Source organism: Sander vitreus, chromosome 9 (assembly GCF_031162955.1).
Source record: "Sander vitreus isolate 19-12246 chromosome 9, sanVit1, whole genome shotgun sequence".
Classification (NCBI taxonomy): Eukaryota; Metazoa; Chordata; class Actinopteri; order Perciformes; family Percidae; genus Sander; species Sander vitreus.
In genome coordinates, this window is record NC_135863.1 from 8,304,257 (window position 1) to 8,324,065 (window position 19,809).

At 39.2% G+C, this 19,809-nt stretch overlaps 1 protein-coding gene across 1 annotated transcript; it reads right to left on the reverse strand.

The window, feature by feature from the left end:
• Window positions 1-523: 523 nt before the first annotated feature.
• Window positions 524-19,485, reverse strand: lurap1 (leucine rich adaptor protein 1). Its single transcript, XM_078258547.1, has 2 exons — window positions 18,762-19,485; window positions 524-6,709 (listed from the first exon to the last, which is right to left on the reverse strand). Exons 1-2 carry the CDS (start codon window positions 18,972-18,974, stop codon window positions 5,834-5,836), a joined length of 1,089 nt encoding a protein of 362 aa, XP_078114673.1. The 5' UTR covers window positions 18,975-19,485; the 3' UTR covers window positions 524-5,833.
• Between the last annotated feature and the right edge of the window lie 324 nt (window positions 19,486-19,809).

Below are 19,809 nucleotides of genomic sequence, written 5' to 3' on the forward strand. Positions count from 1 at the left end.
AAACCAGTGGCATGACACCTATGAATGTTTATATGTTTCTCTATTAGGCCACGCCTGGTAGCCTATTTATTTGCTGTGGTTCCCTGACATCAAACTGCCTCTGATGATGGTTTCTTAGTTTTTGCGAAAGCTTTAGACGTCCTGCCAGAAGAAGGCCAGTGATGCTTTTTCTACTTTCATCAAACAGGATATTATGCTGTCGTTGTTTTGTGAAATGGCCATTGAGTGCTTGAGTGCTAATGGATCTGCATTGATAAACCTTTGTGGGAGGACTGGGCCAAGTATTGATTAGAAATCTACATAAGGTTCACTGAAAGCACTCAGTGTAGTTCACATTAAGAGGTCAGGTGAAAAACAGCTGCTGATCAAGAGAAGGTGGGGAGGTTTTGAATTTCTCATTTGCTTTCCTCAGGGGAAATATTTAATACAGAGTTTGTCCAAAGGATTTAAAAAAACAAACAGCTGAATAGCATACTAATAGCATAGGATATTATCATGAGCAAGGAATAAAAACACAAGCAAAAACATTTAAAATATCTTTATTCATTGGATAGGCTTGTATAATTTACATACTGCATAACATAATTCTCCACATTAATAACACAATCAGTTATTATTATTAACATTTCCACTTCACAAAGGAAAAAATATTTTTTTTCTTGCATAACAAAATAATACCATAGTATTTCCATCGTACCATGAAAATAAAAACCGTTCCACTCACTCAAGCAAGATATAGATTGGACAGATCCAGTGAACTGCAGTCGGTCTCTCTGGCTTTTATCTTTCAATCCTCTAAGCTTTGTGTTGCCTAAGTAAAGTGTTGGACCCGGTTCAGAGCCCAGTGTGCACTCAGTGGGGTTTATTTCAATTCACGTCCATGTCTTTGAGCAGTTTGGGATGTGAACACACACTCACACACACACATACTAGGATAAATAAGATTCAAGTAAAGGAAATGCTTAATGGCGCTCTTTGAGGAGCTGTCAGGTACCAAGTGACCCATGTCAGTCGTGGGATAAATGTGCTTGTGCATGTTTGTGTATGTATAAGAGGAAGGAAGAAAACAGCAGGATACCGGGGGTGGAAGCTTCCTTTTAGCTGCAAGCTGTGTGCATCGCTGTTTAGCGCAGCTGTTTATCCCTTTATCTTGCCTCCAGAAGGGCACAACCAGTCTGTCTCTTAGCTTCTTCAAAATGAAAGAATGAAGGAAAAGGGCTTTTGACTGCATTTCAGGTGGCTAATAAAAAGAGTGGCTAAGCAGTGTGCCAATGTAGAATAGTGGGGAGAGAGACAAGAAGGAAGCAAAAAATTCTTGATAGCTTGAGAAATATAATTTTCATCTGAAGCTTTTATTTAGTTTTACCATGGATGTCTTGTGATTTCTGCCTCTCAAGAACTTTCAATACTGTTAAAAAACATTTTTCTCTGTTTTATTACATTACAAAAAATGTTTTGAGCCCAAATTGGGTACTATAGAATTACATTAACATTAACATGTGTGATTAACAGTGTTTGGACAATACTTGTTTTTTTCAATACATACATATTGAGCTGAGATTAAAAATATTTTCAAGTGATTTTGAAGACCTCTTTAAAGTTTTCAAAAGATATGAACAAGGAATATGAATTATTCTTAAAGTGTTAATACGTAAGTATGGCTTTTTTAATGTTGAAAACAACATTTACTAATGCATTATTGATCAGCTATTAGCATTACTTATAACAACATTTGGCTATATGGTAAAACATTCCATTGATTGATGTTCATCCTTTGTATTTGTATTTGGTAATAAAGCAGATAAATGTTACTAGTCCATCAATCAATGCTCATCGGTGTCTAACTTTCAAAATATCCATTAAGTCTGCAGTTGCAAAAGTGAATAAGTCAAAAGTGTTTTAATCATTAAGTCTGCAGTTATAAATGTTATCGCTGCAGCCCTTTTCTGGAAATAAGGGATTCTTCTCTACCTGGAAACCCAACGTTAATATTAATGGCTTATAATTGATCTATAAAACATTAGTAAATAAATCATTAATAAGCTCATCAGTTCAAACATACAACCCCTTTTATACAGGGATCCTTCATCTCATCTCTTTCATCTCACCTGCCATCATTCAAACATCATTGCTATACTGCCACTTGCACCGCAGTAAACATTGTTTTATGTCACCACTAGAGTTGAGGCCTGCTCACTCTCATTGTCATGGCAACCGTGTAGATATCCACTCGCCTATGTAATCATGCTGTTTGTCTTGCTGCCCAGAATAGCTGGAGGGTGCCTGCCACCTGAAGCCAAGGCAAACACACCACGCACTGGACATCAGATGAATCCCAGACATCATAATAGGATTGGACGGAAGGGAGCAAGCCTGCCGGGTTGTGTTTACCTCCATACTCTCTAATATATACTGGAAAGCTTTGACTGAAATGTATTTCCCAATAGCTTGCCAGTTAGTAACACTACCATGCTTATACTTATATCCCTCTTTCAAAAACAATCAGGCCACAAGTGATTTCTCCTGGCACCTAGACTGTCACCACTCATTAAATCTCTGCCATTGAGCGTTTTAAAACATAGTCTAATTTTAAACTGGATGTGTCCACTGAAAACACATGACAACATCTTGGTCTACAGTGTACCTTCATTGAGTCACTTTAGCTTGTTGTAATGTGTTTTACAGGTTTGTTCTTGGCAACTTCTTTTTCCATGTGGCTTGGCAAATTTGGAAAGAAAACCACAAACTAGCAGAGCAGAGAGTCTCTTTGGCATGCAATGTTGCTTTACAGCCAACACATATGTTAAAAAGGAACGGTTTCAAATGACTTCATGTCTCTGACTGGATGATATACCGTGGTTGAAATACGTATTCAGCGATGGATAAATGCTCTTCTTTTTGTATTCAAAGAGATTTAGAGGATTTAGAGAGTTGTTCCAACTCATCCAAGAGTTCAAGGTCCAGTTTGAACACAGTTTTCCTTTCCTATCTCCAGGAACGGCCTACAGTCGCTGTTTCTGTGGTGCCGGCTTTATGGTGCTGTCTCAAAGTGAGAGGGCATTGTGTGTGCATGATGTGTGTGTTGGCACAGACTGAGCATTTCCATCGAACCAGTGTGGTGGGGGGAAAGTAGGATAAAAAGAAAGGCAGGAGGAGAGAGAAAACACTTTAGTGGTTCAAACAAATGGACATGCTGAGTTTGACATCTTACTGTAGCGTGCTTTAAGGATTTCTTTACAGTGACCTGGCAGGAAGTGGGTTGATTAAAGATAGACCGGCTTTGGTTGACTCCAACTTGTCCCTGTACTTTGTCACCTCACTTCCTTCCTCACTCCTGCAATAATTACTACGACCACGAGAGGTTGCGGCCTAACTAGTCTATATCGTCGACGTTATTGCCTTCCGCTTTCGTTGTGTTGGCATTCTAAACTCTGGTCCATTTATGAGGAGTATGGATGACTGCTTCTCAGATCTCTGCAGGGTAAATCCAGACAGCTAGCTAGACTATCGGTCCAATCTGAGTTTTCTCTCGCATGACTAAAACAACTTTTGAACGTACACATGTTCCACCAAATTAAGTTCCTTCCTAAGGCTATTTTGCAGAGGCACCTTTGCTGTGTCCGGCGCTTAGCACCGCCCAAGACAATTGTGATTGGTTTAAAGAAATACCAGAGCATGTTTCTTCTATCCCGGAATGCTGTGTGGACTAACCAACCTTCCTCCGCAGCGCTGTGGAGATAGGGCTGGCAATTCAAGACTAACTATCACTCAACATGTTAAAACAACTAGTTGCACTGCATATTAATGCAAGCAGTTAACAAGACAAACAATGGACTGTTTGCTAAACCCCTCTCCCAGACTAAAACACAACAGATTTCTCCACATGTTGAAGTCTAAAAATGTAAGGGCTGGATCATACATTGTGTATATTCCATTATTCCATTATTGTAAACTCACTCCTAATTATCAGTTTTTCAAAAGGTCATATAAGGTAGGAGAGAGGGTAAGCCAAACCTTTTATCACAAGGAGGTTTTTTTTGACGAGGTAAACTGTAGCATACAAAGTTGGGTACCAATTATGTAACAGGTTCCCCGTTCGTTTATCAAATGTGTTGCTCTACCCCTGCAGCATCAACATGACTAACTGCAGACCGGTAGGAGAAGAAGTTACGCTATGATGAATGAGCTGAAAATGGTTAAAAACCTTTGGGACTCATCTATTCTTATCTGAACCTGACAGGCCAGCTGTGTTTAGGCAGGAAGTCAGCATCTCTCTCTCTCTCTCTCTCTCTCTCTCTCTCTCTCTCTCACAAACACACACACCATTTCTTGTCAATAGTCTTGGAAACTCCAGGCTGCTTATGTAAGCCACAAGAAAGGCTTCAAGAAATATTGCTTTTCTTTTCTGATTGTTTTAGGTCTTCAACTCATTTCTCATGATTTAACCAATAAAGCTCTCAGCACAGGGCATGCAATATCCACCCAGCCAACATAACACGTTTGCCAGTCAACACTTACATAGCGAGAGCACACAAACTGGTTGGTATAGTCATTTGTACACGCAAGCAAGAGATGAAAAAAACTCAGATTATCAAAACAGCAGTGCAGTCATCTCAAAAGGGAAAAGTACAGGCATATGTAGTTAAGGTTTACACCAATCAGGCACAACATCTGCTTAGTAAAAACATACACAGGGTACCATAACGGTTAAAAGAAAAAATTATATTCAGCCATATTCAGTATTTGCCTACAACCAGCCACGACTGCTACCTGATGCACACTGTAGCTGTATTGCTTTTCAGTGAATATACAAGATTGCAGATGGTTGGTTAAGCACTGAAGGTATTTAGCTCCACAATGACACAAATGCTAACAGTGGGTATGTTATTTTTCGATGAGGGAAACTTTTACTAACCTCAGTGCTCTGTCTTCTATTTTAATATCTTCTATTTGTTTTGTTCAGGCAGCTATGAGTTCGGGGAGAAACACACTCACATATTTTATCAAAAGGTCTTTAATATGTTTTGAATAATACTTTATCAAGTAATACTGTCTATAACCATTACGTATTCAGTTATATTGTCTTAGACAAAGGTTTCATATAATAAATTTAAGTTGTGACTCAAACATGATGGTTTGATAGGGGAAAACTTTGGTCTTCTACTAACATAAATGCAGTACAATCGGCTCTATCAGTGCTGTTTGTAGTCGCGTTAAAGGTCCATTACAGGGCGTATGAAGTAATTAAGGAGACCCCAGAGCAATATTCTTTACGGGAAGATCTTTGTTGTGCCCCTGGGGTTTTAATTATAGATTGAGTGTAGTAAGAGAAACTGATCTAATGGGAATTATTTTTCTGCTTAATAAAGTCAAATTATAATTAAAATCTTCTCATTTACATTGGTCAATGTAGCATGTCAAGCAATCTGAAATCATGTTTCAGCTCTCCATCAGATCGTCTCACTGTGCTTTAGAAAAGAAAAGAAAAGAAATCAGGGAATAGAAAGAAAGACCCTGAGGCACAGGATTTTAAAATTGATTTGTGTGAGGCAGCCCAGTTTGGCTAAAAATGGTCAAAATCCTGAAATGTGCATCCATCTTAATACTGACATCAATGTTTTATAGAAAGTTAGTGCAGTCACAGGAGGGAAAAACACAACAGAAAAAAATGTATTCTTAGTCTTTCAAACTCAGTGTCTTCCAACAAGGAAAGCTTCACTATGTGCATGTCAGACCAGCAGTTCACTCTTTTTCTATCCTTCAGTGATCTGGTCTTTGATGTTACAGAGGGAGTGTTCAATAGTGGCTTTAGTCCCCTCTGTTATTATCCTCCTTACAAAAACGTCACATCTTCTTGCGACTGCACCCACCGCCAGTGCGCGTCATACTCCAGATGCATTTTTCCGTTCATTTTGCAAGTATCCAAGTCGATCTTTCCATTTTTGTAAGGTTTGAGTTTGGGGCTCTGGCCGGTTCCCAGTTTCTCGTTGAGGCTGAGGCGGGTTGGGCTGCCTGTTTGTGTGATTGCTTTCTCCAGGACACCATTAGCCTTGATGGCTTGTGTCTGGGTATTGTCCTTAGAAACGGGACTTCCTTTACCCCTCTCTGAAGCCTTCGTCCAGACCGGAGCATCTTGCTTGGGGCCTTCAGACTTGGCTTGGGGAGAGCTGACAGGAACAGCTTGTTTCCCAGTCCCAGTCCCAGTAATAGCACAGGTACCCCCTGTCCCTGGTCCACCTTTTACCTCCATCCCATTTCCAACCCCAGTTCCATTTTCATTTGGTCCAGCACGAATCGCACTTCCAGACCCAGTTCCAGACCTCACCCCTACTCCAGCTCCTGTGACCGTGACCCCAGGGCCTCCCCCTGTCCGGCCCCCAGCTGTAGCCTCTGAGACCAGCGGCGTGTTGGAGCAGATGACTGACTCCGAGCTGGAGGGGCAGTACTCATCCATGTCATCTGCCAGGGTGTCCAGGTAGCTGCCGATAGAGATGTTGTCCAGCTTGTCATTCGGGTCCTGCAGGCTGCTCCAGGAGCCTCTCCAAGAGGTGTCAGGGCCCTCGCCCAGGCTGTACTGGCTGCTGGTTAGGCTGCTGCAGCGGCTCGTCAGCGTGCTGCGCTCCTCCATCAGCCATTTCACTGCCTCAATGCCTTCATGGACCGCCAGCAACTGCTGCAAGATCTTGACGTCCACAGAACGCAAGTGAGCCTGCGGAGAAATAAAACAGGAGATGTGAATGAAGGTACAAAGTTTATGACTATTTTCATTGCGTTCATGTTTTGATAGTTTGCAATAGGAAAGCAAAAGTTCTATATGAGAACCAGACAAACTATAAACCTGGGAACCACCAGGAGTCTGCATATATTTATTTTAAGCATTCAGCTTTGGCTCCACAGGCAAGTGCAAACACCATTATAATGCTATTAAACCTTTGCAGATTACCATAATTGAAAGTAAAGTATAACAGAAGCTGGCAGGTCGGGTATATGCAGCAACCAGTGTGGAAACAAAAAAGGTAAATGTAGAGGGGGGAAAGCTTAGAGATGGAAATAAAAAAAGCAGATGGTTTCGAGAAAATTGTGGATTAAGCTGTTTAAAGTGTTAACAGGGACATTTGACCAAAACTAACTCTGCAGGAGATGTTCCAAGATGGAAATCTGATAGAGTGGAAAGTATGACTATAGAATATGCCCTGTAAATGGTAAAAAAAAAATACTTGAATATTTATTTAGTCATGATATAATTATTCAAGTAGTGATTAATCAGAAATAACAGCCACTGGTGTCTTCTAATGTTATAGTGTGTGTGTGTGTGTGTGTGTGTGTGTGTGTGTGTGTGTGTGTGTGTGTGTGTGTGTGTGTGTGTGTGTGTGTGTGTGTAGGAGGTTGAAAAAGCCAAACGATGAATAAAAGGAAAAAGATGGCTGCGGCCATGGAAAATTCCTCCCCAGAATACATTAGCAGAGGTCTGCGGTGAAGTGCAAGGCCAAGAGGTGATATATGGCACAGACATTCAAAGCTATGCAGTCCTCTCTGCAGATAACAAGTCTCTTTCAAAGCTTAAGCCTTTAGTCTTTCAGTATCTCAGTTTTCTAACACGTAATAATGTTTTTCTTTATTACTTTTTCTGTCTCTCTCTGCTACTTGCGCAAATGTGGTAGAATAGGTGGTCAAAAACTGCATATGTAGCGATGTTAGGTAGAAGTGCAGGGACCTTAAGACCTTTGCTGTCTGACCTTTAGGAGTCTTTGTATACTGCTCATTTCCTATATATACTATAGAAAGAAAGGTATTGATTCTTTCAACCTGCCAAACTATTTATCTCTTGGTCCTGCAATGTTAGCATCGATAGTCATGCCTCCAGTGGGGCGATGCATCATTGTAGAATTAGTCTGTATAGCATTTCTGTCATGATTCTCAAAAAAAACTCTCCCTGCCATCCTGAGATTCCTTCATCTACAGGGAAAACTGTGTATGTACAGAGAAAAATACGTCTCATACATAACCTTTTAAGCATAGGAGGTGGCTGACCTTTGTTTAAACCACTGCTGGCTGTAGAAACTACTTAAGCACCTTCAGTGTATTCCCCTCATCTTTCTCAGTATCAAGCCCACTGTAGTTAAACACTGAAGATGGGTGATTTAAATCAGTGGTTTCTAAACTGTGGGTTGGAAGCCCCAAAAGATAAAACTGAGAAGTCACATAAATCTAAATTATATTTGTTTTTCTTCCTTTCTTCCTTTCTTCTATTTTTTTGTGTTTTTGTGTAACCTATTGAATACTTTCACATTTTTAGGCCTCTATAAATCATTCAAATGATACAATCAGAGAAGGAAAATCGCCCTTTGGTCCACATTCAGGCCATAAACTTTGATGAGGGGTTACAAGCATCTTCATTTCTAGGAGTCAAATGCCTCAAAGGTTGGGAACCATCTGTTTAGATAATACTCCATGCTTACGTTGAATATGGGCGGGTTGCCCCTGTTACGTGCAGCCCACTATGTTAGCCATGCCCATGTAATATGGACCTACATCATTAGCTCAACCACTGTTACTTAGTCTGATTGCCTTGAAATCTTTAAATGGGTTGTTTATGTGATTTGTGAGGACATTGATTTACCCAAACCTAAACCATAACCACTACATGCCTAACCCAAACCTTACCAAAGCATGACTTTAATCTGAACCAAAACCAAAGTCTTAATCCATAAATGCAAAGATGGTCAAGCGTGTGGGAACCAGCTTTATGTCCTCAGATGGGAGTAGAGTCCCCACAAGACAAAAAAACTACTTTTTCAGGCTACACCTCAACACCCCATGCTAGCACTTAACTACCATCTCACTGTAGCTTTCTAAACACACGTTCAGCTGTTTATTGGCGAGATTTGCACTTTCAACTTGTTTGTTTTGAGTTTGAATGCACTTATTTGGACAAAAACATCTGTCAAATGAAAATGTAATGTAACTATGTGACTGTGTAAAAAGATGTGTCCCCACATCATCTAAGATGCAGAAAAGACATCTGGAACAGCTAAGATGAAGAAGAATGGTGATCAATGTGGTGCAGATCTGCGTGCGTGCGTGTGTGCGTGTGTGCATGCGTGCGTGCAGGGGGTGGGGTTTGAGGTTTTTTTTAGGCTGGCAGAGACTGAGCGCCTAAAGAGGGTGGCAGTAAAAGTAGCTCTATGTCTGTCATCACTGAGGTAGCACAATGCTAACAAAGCTGTCTGTGCTCACTCTGCTGCTGAGTTGTTAGACAACATAGATCCACTAAATTCATTTTTCTTTAGTTGGAAGGCTGCCTTTTATTCCATAATCTATGTTCAGCAAATAACTGTCATGATTGATGTGTATCTTTACTAGGGCTGCACAATAAATTCTTTTTTTTATCGTCATTGCGATATCAACTGGCGCAATAAACACATTGCAAAAGGCTGCGACACTCCGATATTTTCTGTGTTAAAAATATCAGTAGAAAACTGCACTTTAAAATGTGACTGTCATTCTTTTTTCAGTGTTGCCTTTTATAGTCAATTCACTGTTCAATATGTTCAATAGAAGAACATTGGAAATAATTTCCTTTCATTTGTTTTAAATTAAACAACACATTGTTGTATTTTGAGTACACTTTAATATATTTTTATTTATCACAAATAATATCATTGTAATATCGCAGCCCTAATCCTAACCAAACCAAAATTATTTGTATCCACAATAACATGTAGACAAACTGCTTAATAATACTAGTCTGTAAAACACATGCAAGCAGAGTGTATTCTGACTGTACTTTAATATTCAATATGCTTGATCAGTAAACATGCATGTAAAAGGAAATGATGATACAAGTAGAGTTGAGTCAAATAATAGATAAATAATCTGCAACTATATTGATAATTAATGCTTTAAGCCATTTTCAAGCAAAACATTACACAAGAAAACACTAATCAAGCAAACAATTAGTAGTCACAGTCCTGGATATAGATTTGTTTTCCTCAAACATATGGCATATACTGTAGAAAATGCGCATAATCCTACTACATTTTCCCAGAAAGAGCAGTTTCAGTGAATAAATGTAGAATAACAAGCAGAAATGTAACCAAAATCCAGACCTAAAATGCAGCATTGCTTTTGGTCTTATTACCAGAAATGCTTTCATCTTTAGAATTAGTGGGATATTAATCTAGAAATCAACATTGTACGATACAAAGATATCACATTCTGTTAAATAAAAATGTGCAAATAAGTCCTTTATGCAAATTGTGTTTTCAGTCATTCATCATTTTTTTAATTAAAAATGCCTACATGTCTATCATTGTGCCACAGTGGAATCCGTCCAGTTTACATACACACCAACTGTGTCTTACATTGTGTGTTATGCTGCTGTTCCAGCAGGAAAATTATTTAATCTTTTCATTATTTCCGAATTGATTACAGACTTTAGTTATACGATGAAGTCAAACTGACTTATTAAAGAGAGGACCCACTTGATGAATGAAATAAGTCAAACTGGGGCCAAAATGTTTTTTGGTGAGTCCAGTCAGCCAGATGAGAGCAGGGAGTCCAGAACGTCTGCAGTCTTGAGGACTGAAACACACATTAATCATCTTTTTTTTTCTTCATTTTTGTGCCATCAGTATACGGCCAAACGGATTTCAGTTTTCCTGCTGAGGCGTGAGGCCAAGCACCATAAGGCTGCATAGGATTCTGGAAAGTTAATGTTTCTGCCTGCACTGCAAACAATATTCAAAATCATTCTTTGTTTAAAATGAATCTGCTAAATGAGCGAGATTTCACTTGGCTCAGGAGTTTTCTTAAATCAAATGACATTGAAATTTTAATAGCAGAGTAATCTGCCTTAATCTAAACTGTTTTCATGACACCTAATACTACAAAATTCATTAAGTGGAAGTCAAATAAGTCAGTCTATTAATCAAATAACTGATCAACTGAATGGTAAACGATGGCAATTGGATAATAGTGTAACCAGATCATTTGCAAAGTTAAAAAAAACACATTTGCCCTAACATCTTGTACAATGTGAGGATTTGTTCTTTAACTTTTAAATTAGTATTTTTAGTGTTTTTGATTATTGGTCAATCAAAATAAGTAGCTTGAAGACATCACTTTGGGATCTGGTTACAAGCATTTGCCATTATTTTTGACATTCAACAGACTAAACAATCAATAATGTAATCCAAACTAGTTGTGTGTGTGTGTGTGTGTGTGTGTGTGTGTGTGTGTGTGTGTGTGTGTGTGCATTCACGCCGTCTCAGTGTAACACAGCTGAGCTTTAGGAAAAACCCTCAGCCCAGAATACAAACACCAACAGGAGAAGGTGTCTGATGGTAACACTTCAGTGATCTCCTCTGCACGAGGGAATTTAACTGAAGGTGTGTTTCAGTCCCTGACTTTGACTGACCTGTTTCTATCTCTTTCAAACTACAGAACACCGGTGGGACGCTGAATGTGCCACGACTGCCAACACATCAGACGTACCTAAAACAGCTTCACACTGTACACTGAGAACATTGTTGGGTTTATTGTAGTAAACATTGTTGTTTACTATTGTGGATATTTTTGTTGGACTTTGGTTTCCAGATTGTAGTACTTTTTGGGACATTTTCTTCTGTAAAAATTTTGGATTATGTGGCAGAGCAAATTGTGGTGCCGTGTTTGGGATCAGAGGTTTGAACCTTGGTTTTATCCAGGCAGAGATGTTGATTAAATGGTTACACGAGACACAAACTGAGGTGACAGCTGCTGCAAAACTCTGAAATGTTTTAGATAAAAAAGTCTTAAGTGATTGTTATTTTTAACTATCAACATGTTATTTATCAAATTCTAAAGCATGACAGTAGATGCTCTGTCATCTTTGCTGTTTTATTGTTCAAATGTGCAAAAAGTTATGAAATGCAGACAGAAGCCATGTGTTATTTTTCAAATAAAACTTGGCCTGATACTAACTCCTTATCTTAAAGGATTAAGAGGATACGATTTAGGTCTTATTTTTGTAGTTTTGGCCATTATTCACTCTAATCTGCAATAATATTCTTGACTTATTTACAACCAGTCTTGGCTGACCGCTTGCATTTCTTGCCATCTGTCTTCGTTGCATGAATTTATAAATTATTTTGGTGAGTGTTATGTTATCATAACCAAAATTGACAATGAAAATAAAACCCAATTTGTAATAAAACAGAATAATCCTTTTAGTTGTATTTTACATGTTATTGTAGACCAGCTTTCCCTTTTCAATATGTGAAAGGATCAGCAAGGTTTCTCTGATCAGACCATCCTCTCTTTTGGGGAGAATGGTAAGTGTAAGAATGCAATTTCAATCATGTATTGACAGATTGAGTGTCTAAACACAGCCATTCAGTCATGATAACGTACACTGCAATAACGTATGCACAGCTGAAGTGTGATCAGTGATGCAGACTCTCCCATGTGGGTGAAAACAGCTTCTCAATGTCACACCGCTACCTAACAGACTGCTGAATCACTGCCAGCAGGGACAGCACAAACACACTTGTTTTCTCGTACACCAGCAAAAAAAAAAAACCTGTCTCTCTCTGCACAGTCTCTCTGTCATGTCCTATGGTGTCCCTGTCTGTCGTTTCACCTTCCCAATCTAACTCTGCAGACAAACGGTGTCCTTGCAGAGTCCCTACAGGCTCAACTGACAGAAGGTCGGCCCTGTCGCTGCGTAAACCTCCAACGGCTCCATCTGTCTACCTTCACCCCTGAATGATCCGTAAAATATCTACTCATCCTTGTATTTTTTTTGTACTTATTTTCTCTTTTGTGTTTCTATATTTGACCGATCAAAGCATTGCACCTGTTTTTTCTTCCCTCAATATCATCTTTCTCTGTCTCCTTGTTCTATTTGTCCCTTACAGACTACCCAGCAGACATGTTTTGGATCACAACATGCAGGATTTTTTTTTTTTATTATTAAAACATATTTGGCAAAACAAATTAGTATATAAACATAATTTCTCAGAGACAGGGTTGAAAACTAAATGTTATGGGCGAATAAAGGAGCTCAGGTCCTTTGGCAATAATTTAATTAGACAAAGTCTTTGAGGAGATATGGCCAGTAGCTAGAAGACTGAGACTGAGATTAAATAGACTAGATTTGGATTCCCTACAGCTCTGCTCTGCACTCAACGCTGACTTTGCAATGTAATTTAACTGCCCAGAGGTGGAAGACAGAGGTAGAGAATGACAGGGAAAAGCTACAGAGAGGGAGAATGACAAGACAAGAAGAATGACATACCCCGAGCAATAACACAGCATGCACCCTGTATGTTTCCGTTTGATAGCTGTGTGTGTGTGTGTGTGTGTGTGTGTGTGTGTGTGTGTGTGTGTGTGTGTGTGTGTGTGTGTGTGTGTGTGTGTGTGTGGGTGTCTTTATGTGGTTTTAAAGGAGTGAAGTCTCTGTCTCCAGTAAATCAGGAGAGTCTTCCATTAAACAGCTGGAAACAATTGCACAAGACAGAAGCTTTAAAACTGCTTTCACAGGGATGATTAGCAATACTAAATCATTAAAAACATTTATTTGACTTCACAGTGCTGTAAAATCTTCTCTACCATACTATGCCATAAGCACTGATGTTAAAAGACCTGGCCTAAAGCCAGATATCAGACACCAAGACCAGACCAGAAGATCACTCCAAAAGCCTTTTCACTCATTAAGTACACTGTATGTCATCTTAGATCTCTTCCTTCCTATTTCTCTGACATACAAGAACAAGGATGAAAGCGACATAACATTAGTTAATGATCAAACAGTGTAACGACAGAAATTTAATCAGCAATATTTCTGTCAATTAAATGTTGATCAATCATGCCCAAAACAAAACAGCACCAAACAATTGCTCCATAGCACTGCTAGTGGAGAAGAACTCCATAGGGTACTTGTATGTACTATTACATTAGCCATGCAAAGGGAAAGGCATTGTACAGCAGTTGCCTTATTTATTGAAACAAATTCAGTTTGACTCTTACTTAGTAACTCGGGGTGATGAATGAGTTTTTGTTGTGTGAAGTTGACATACAATTTGAAGGCAGTGTGTTTGTCTAACATACACTATAACGTGTACACTTTATGTGTACACTAACAGTTAACAAGAAGCAGAGCAACATTTCATTACTGGTGGTGACACAGTGATAACATGACCCACACATTCACACAGATACAGAGCAGACTGATGCTGTAGCCCAGCATCACCATGCTTTGCAGTTACAGATACAGTAGAGTAACAAATGACACACAGTGAGAAAAAAAACCATACAGATTAATAATGTATGCACAAGTGTGTGTACAGTTTTCCATTAGATTAAAGTGCAATACTCTTCTTCTGCACTCCTATTACACCACACCACTCTCACAGATGAATGAAGCAGACACACACAGACACACACACACACACACACACACACACACACACACACACACACACACACACACACACACACACACACACACATACATAGACACACACATACATACACACACTGCTGGAAGTTTCATTCCCCTCCAGTGAGGAAGAGGCTTTTTATTAGAGATGGTCCGATTTTTTGCTTCCCGATACCGATTCCGATACCTGAACTTGCGTATCGGCCGATACCGAGTACCGATCCGATACCAGTGCGTCATATATTTTATTATGTTTTAACAACTGTATACTACTATCCCTGTATGGATGTGATATTATTTCTATCTTTGTTGTCAGTCTGGCTCAGGTTAAACTCTTTGTGAAACATGAATGCCACAGAACGTTCTTTTATTATCCAGTTTGACAGTCAGTTATAACGGAAAAAGAACATAAATAAACTACTGTAACGTATTTTTTCTTTATTACGTGGTATCGGATCAGTGCATAAACTCCAGTACTTCCCGATACCGATACCAGCGTTTTAGGCAGTATCGGTACCGATACGGAACATCTCTACTTTTTATCACTTCTCTCTCAGTCCTCCCTCTTTTGCAGCAGACCTGATAAATGGCTAAAATTGTTAACAAATCAGTCTGGCTCTCTGCTCTCAACAGATTTATAGAAACTCTCTGAATGCTTTGTGAATCCAAACTGTGTGCATTGGTCGACTATATATACTTAGGAACTGGCTGACATTGTTCAACAACAGATCATTTCTCTTTAAAGGTGCAATATGTAATACTGACAGCTAGTTTTTAAAATAGTTACTGCAGTACAAATTAAAAATACTGGAGAGAGTTGTCTCCCCCGCCCCTTCCTCCCCAAACTTAAAGTTCATGAAGATTGCCAGGCTGAGACCGCAGCATCCACAACAATGTTGCTAGATGCTTGTCTCACATAGCCAGACATTACTTCACAGCACATCAGAGTAGCTAATGTTAGATGCTGGCTGCACCCAACTGACAGACACACTTTTTCAGCTTAGAATTAAGGTAGGAACCGCTAAAAACACAACAACCTCGCTGTCCTCTGCACCTGATGGACAGACACTTCTTCGGGTTACAATTCTGGTAGGAACCGCTAAAAATTACACTACTTTGCCGTCCTCTCCACCCGACTGAACACACTTTATTGGCTTAGAAATACGGCAACAATCGCTAAACACACTTCAAACTCACGGTCCACTCTTCCAGATTTACAGCCACCCTCTCTTGGCTTACAACTCACCGTTGTTGGCGACGGCCGCTGAACAGGCTACACATTGTAAACAGCCATGGCCCGCTTGCCTGGTCCTCCGGTAACGTTAGCAGGGTTAGCATGGCGGCATAAGCCAGGACCAGTTGGGATCACTTTACTGGCTGTGTCTCAATTTGTTTTTGCAAGTAACCAACTCGGGTACTTTAGCTATATAATTCAATGTGAGTACACGAATGTTGAAATGACATAAAATGCCCGTCCCTTGTAGCCGTGATAAATTACCCTGAAGCTAATGTTTAGCTGTTCAGGAGGAAATTAGCTAACTCTGTGTCATTTTTGGCTCTAAGTTGTCTCCATCTTTCAAATACATCTCCAATATTTACCCGGGATTTGTTACGTCTCTGGTTACGCAACTGTTAGAAACATGCCAGTTTTTTTAGGTCGGGTAGAATCTATCTCCGTTAATCCTGTTTGTTTGTTTGCTGCTTTCATGGCTGTACTAACGTTACAGCTGTAGCGCGCTGGGTTTACGTTTTTACAGGTATATCTGGCAACCCGGCCTGGCTGTCAAACTGGGCAGTTGATAACAACACACAGGCCAACACAAACAGAAATTACGTCATGGAACGGAAAACGAAAATACTGGCATTAGCATTGTTGTCAGAAAAGATAGTATTTCAACTTAGCATGTTTCCTTAATATCTGATGACGCATTGGTGTCTTTTTTGGATTTATTACAGTAAACATATAACATATTGCACCTTTAACATTCACATTTTGATGTCCTAATAATTGTCGTCGTTCCCTATGAAATTAATAATTTGATTGAAAGCTTGGAGACTAAATATCATCCTGTTTCTACAGACAAAACTGGGCCTGATGATGTCACTGAAATGATCTAAACTTACACCACCAATATCATATCCAGATACATTTCTTCTTCTTACCTGGTATTCCATTTATTTAGCTTTTACATATTGAGCTGTCAAATGGACCTGCATGCCATCATGCTGCAAGCAGTGGGATTTATGATGTGACTGTAAGGGGAATCAATAAAACTGTTGTTGATTTATTCATTGATTTATTATTTTTAAGAATTACTTTTATATATTTTTGCAAATGACCTATTCAAATAAATGAGCCCACATTCCTAAAAGTGAAGCTGATAATGTTTAATGAGGAAATGTTCAGTTATAGTGGGGAGAGAACATTATTTCCTATTTAGGAATCACAACTCTAAAGTACCTGGGCAACAGATTTATGAGCTGGCATTGCTAAGACACTGGAGTGAAATAAGTTTATATTTCTAACACTCGACCAAACTGATAATGTGTTTAGGATGTTTGAATGTAACCAACATGTTTTGGTGCAACTCTCTCAGAAGACAGCTTACTTTGTTTGGGAGTGTGGTAGCAGTGTTGCAACCACAAGAATGTATGACATACATGATCACAAAAGGGGAAACAAAACAACAGTAGAGTGGTGCATTATTGCTACAGGCCTCCACTGTTTGGAGGAGAAGGGTCCATGTAAACAAGAAGTAAGAGAGATATTTGTTTAATGGAACAAATTGACCACTACTCAACAGGAAATAATCTGCTGTCAAAACAAAAGAACAAAACAAATTGTCTGGAGAAAAGAAAAAGTTCAATTGCAGTTCACTTCTACATGTGCTAATCATTAAATATGTGAAACAAAAGCAGTTTTTACATATGAATCAAACTAAAATATATTTCAAAGGGATAAATATAGCCTATAGAAATAAAGTGTTGTCATATGTAAAAAAAGTAAAAATGTACATAAATGTGTGTAATTAGAGTGTTAACCATCTGACAATAGATTGACAATGAATTCCTCACATTTTTTGCAGGCCTTCAGGTGGTCAACGAATTTCCAAGCAACCATCTGTAGCTGTTGGCATGGTAAGGAGCATATTGAATTGTTGACTGAGTATGAAGAGCCTTCAAATGACAAATATCACTGATGCATTTTATACAGTAACATAAAGTTACAAAATTCTTGACAGTGTATTTAGAGTATATACATGTGTAAATATAACTATTTGTAACTTTATAATTGTTACAGTTATGTAACAGTATAATTTATTACAAGACTAAGATGCAGATTTGACCACCCTTGAAAAGAGCTAGGCTAGCTGTTTCCCCCTGTTTCCAGTCTTTTTGCTAAGCTTAGCGGCTTGCCTTTCTACAGTATTGAAAATACTATAAATTTGCTATTCAGTCCCACTGAATTAAAGCAAAAACATTGGTTAGTTTCAGGGAGTACCAATTAGAGTTAGACTGATAAATCGTCCAAGCCGATATTATCTTATTGCAGACATCGTTATCTGTTTATATCTTGTTGGCCATACTAGGTTGGAAGCAGTGTCACATTACATAGTTTGTCCACCAGAGAGCACTGACAAGTTGATTTTTTAACTGTAATATGTCCTGCACCTATCTCAATCACAATACTTTTAAACAAAATATAGGCCTATAAGGGATCAGGATCAATATTATTGGTTTATATTATGTTCAAAAATAACAATAATTATAGCCAATGTAGGCCTACCGTTATCTATCACATTTGGCACATTAACTAAACATTAAATATTGAGATCTTATGTATTGGTCTTAAATAACAATTTCGAAGTCATGGTATGGATGATTTAGCTTGCAATCATGCATCAAAAACAAATACTAATCTTGGTGTTTTTTTGGTACTGTAACTAAAACTGTTGTTTTTCATGAATTAATCTAGCTAATACAATACTACTGATACTAATACGCTACTACTAATCTCGCTTGTAGCCTACACCTGTAGGCAATGACTGTGCTGCATAGTTTTCAACCATCTCTGAGTCATGATAAACTGATATGCTGATACATGTTTAAATATTCACAACAACAGAGTCCAGTGGAGCAGAACTGGCTGGCTCAAATTCTCTTCTCAATAATATTATATCTCAATGATGTGGTGACTGACTTCATTAAATGCCACAACCTGGAAAACAAGATTCTGCCACACGTTCAACTGCCTGCGCGCGCGCGCGACACACACACACACACACACACACACACACACACACACACACACACACACACTCGACTAAAGCACTCTTACCATCTCCATCTTCAATTTCCTGATCTTTTCATCCAAACTCTTCTTCCCCGTGTCCTTACAGGTGTCGTGCGCGGTGGTCAGCTTGGCGTCTCCCCGGAGAGAGGACGCCTCTTCCCGCATCCACCTGAGCAAACCCTCGGGGGTCTTCCGGCCGATTTTCACCTCTATGTCTTTCAGATCTGGGATGGTCTCGCTGGCAGTGCCTTCATCCATCGTGTTCGTGTGTTTAAAGCGAAAAGATCCGCAATATTACGTCCTTTTCGTTTCTTGGAAATTGTTGCCTGTCAAGCTGCGAAAGTCACTTCCTATAGGATTGTATGGCATCCTATGCGACTCCAGCTGAGTTAGACTGCGCCAGGAGAGAAAAACAACCTCAGCATCAACACAACACTGTGGTTATTCCAGCAGAATAATGCTTAGAAAAATGTAGCTGTATTGTCATCTCGTGTCAAAATAATAATGCTGGTATATTTAAACAAACTGATCATCATCAAGTGAAAGCAGAAAGAAAATCTTCTAATTCTCTGTTTATTTCCCGTCTCGTAGTAAGTGCTTCCTCCACAGCGGTAAATACAGCCTGATCTCCGGAGTGCAGTGCCCGGTGTATGAGCGTTGCAGGCCGCTGATGTGTCTGGTTGGGTTGGAGATTCCTACGCTGAGCTACATTGCGCAGATTCCACCTGCATGACAGCGACCAGCAGCCGCAGAGTGGGAGAGGAGATGAGACCCCAGACTGTCAAGTCAGCTGCAATAACGTCGTAGAGCTTCCGATACAACTTTCAAAATAAAATACGCATAAAGGAACACGTAAGAATATTGTTGATTACCAAAATAAAAATTCTCCCGTCTGAACTGAACAGTGGTGGAATGTAACTAAGTAGCCTACATTTACTCGAGTAGCCTAGGCCTACTTTAGCACAAAAGCAAGGTAGGCTACTTGTAGCTTACACAATGGTGTAATAAGTAGCCCTACTTAGCGATTTTCAGGGTACTCAAAGACAATTTACACAAGTTCAAATTATTATAGAAAATAGCACACTATAACACA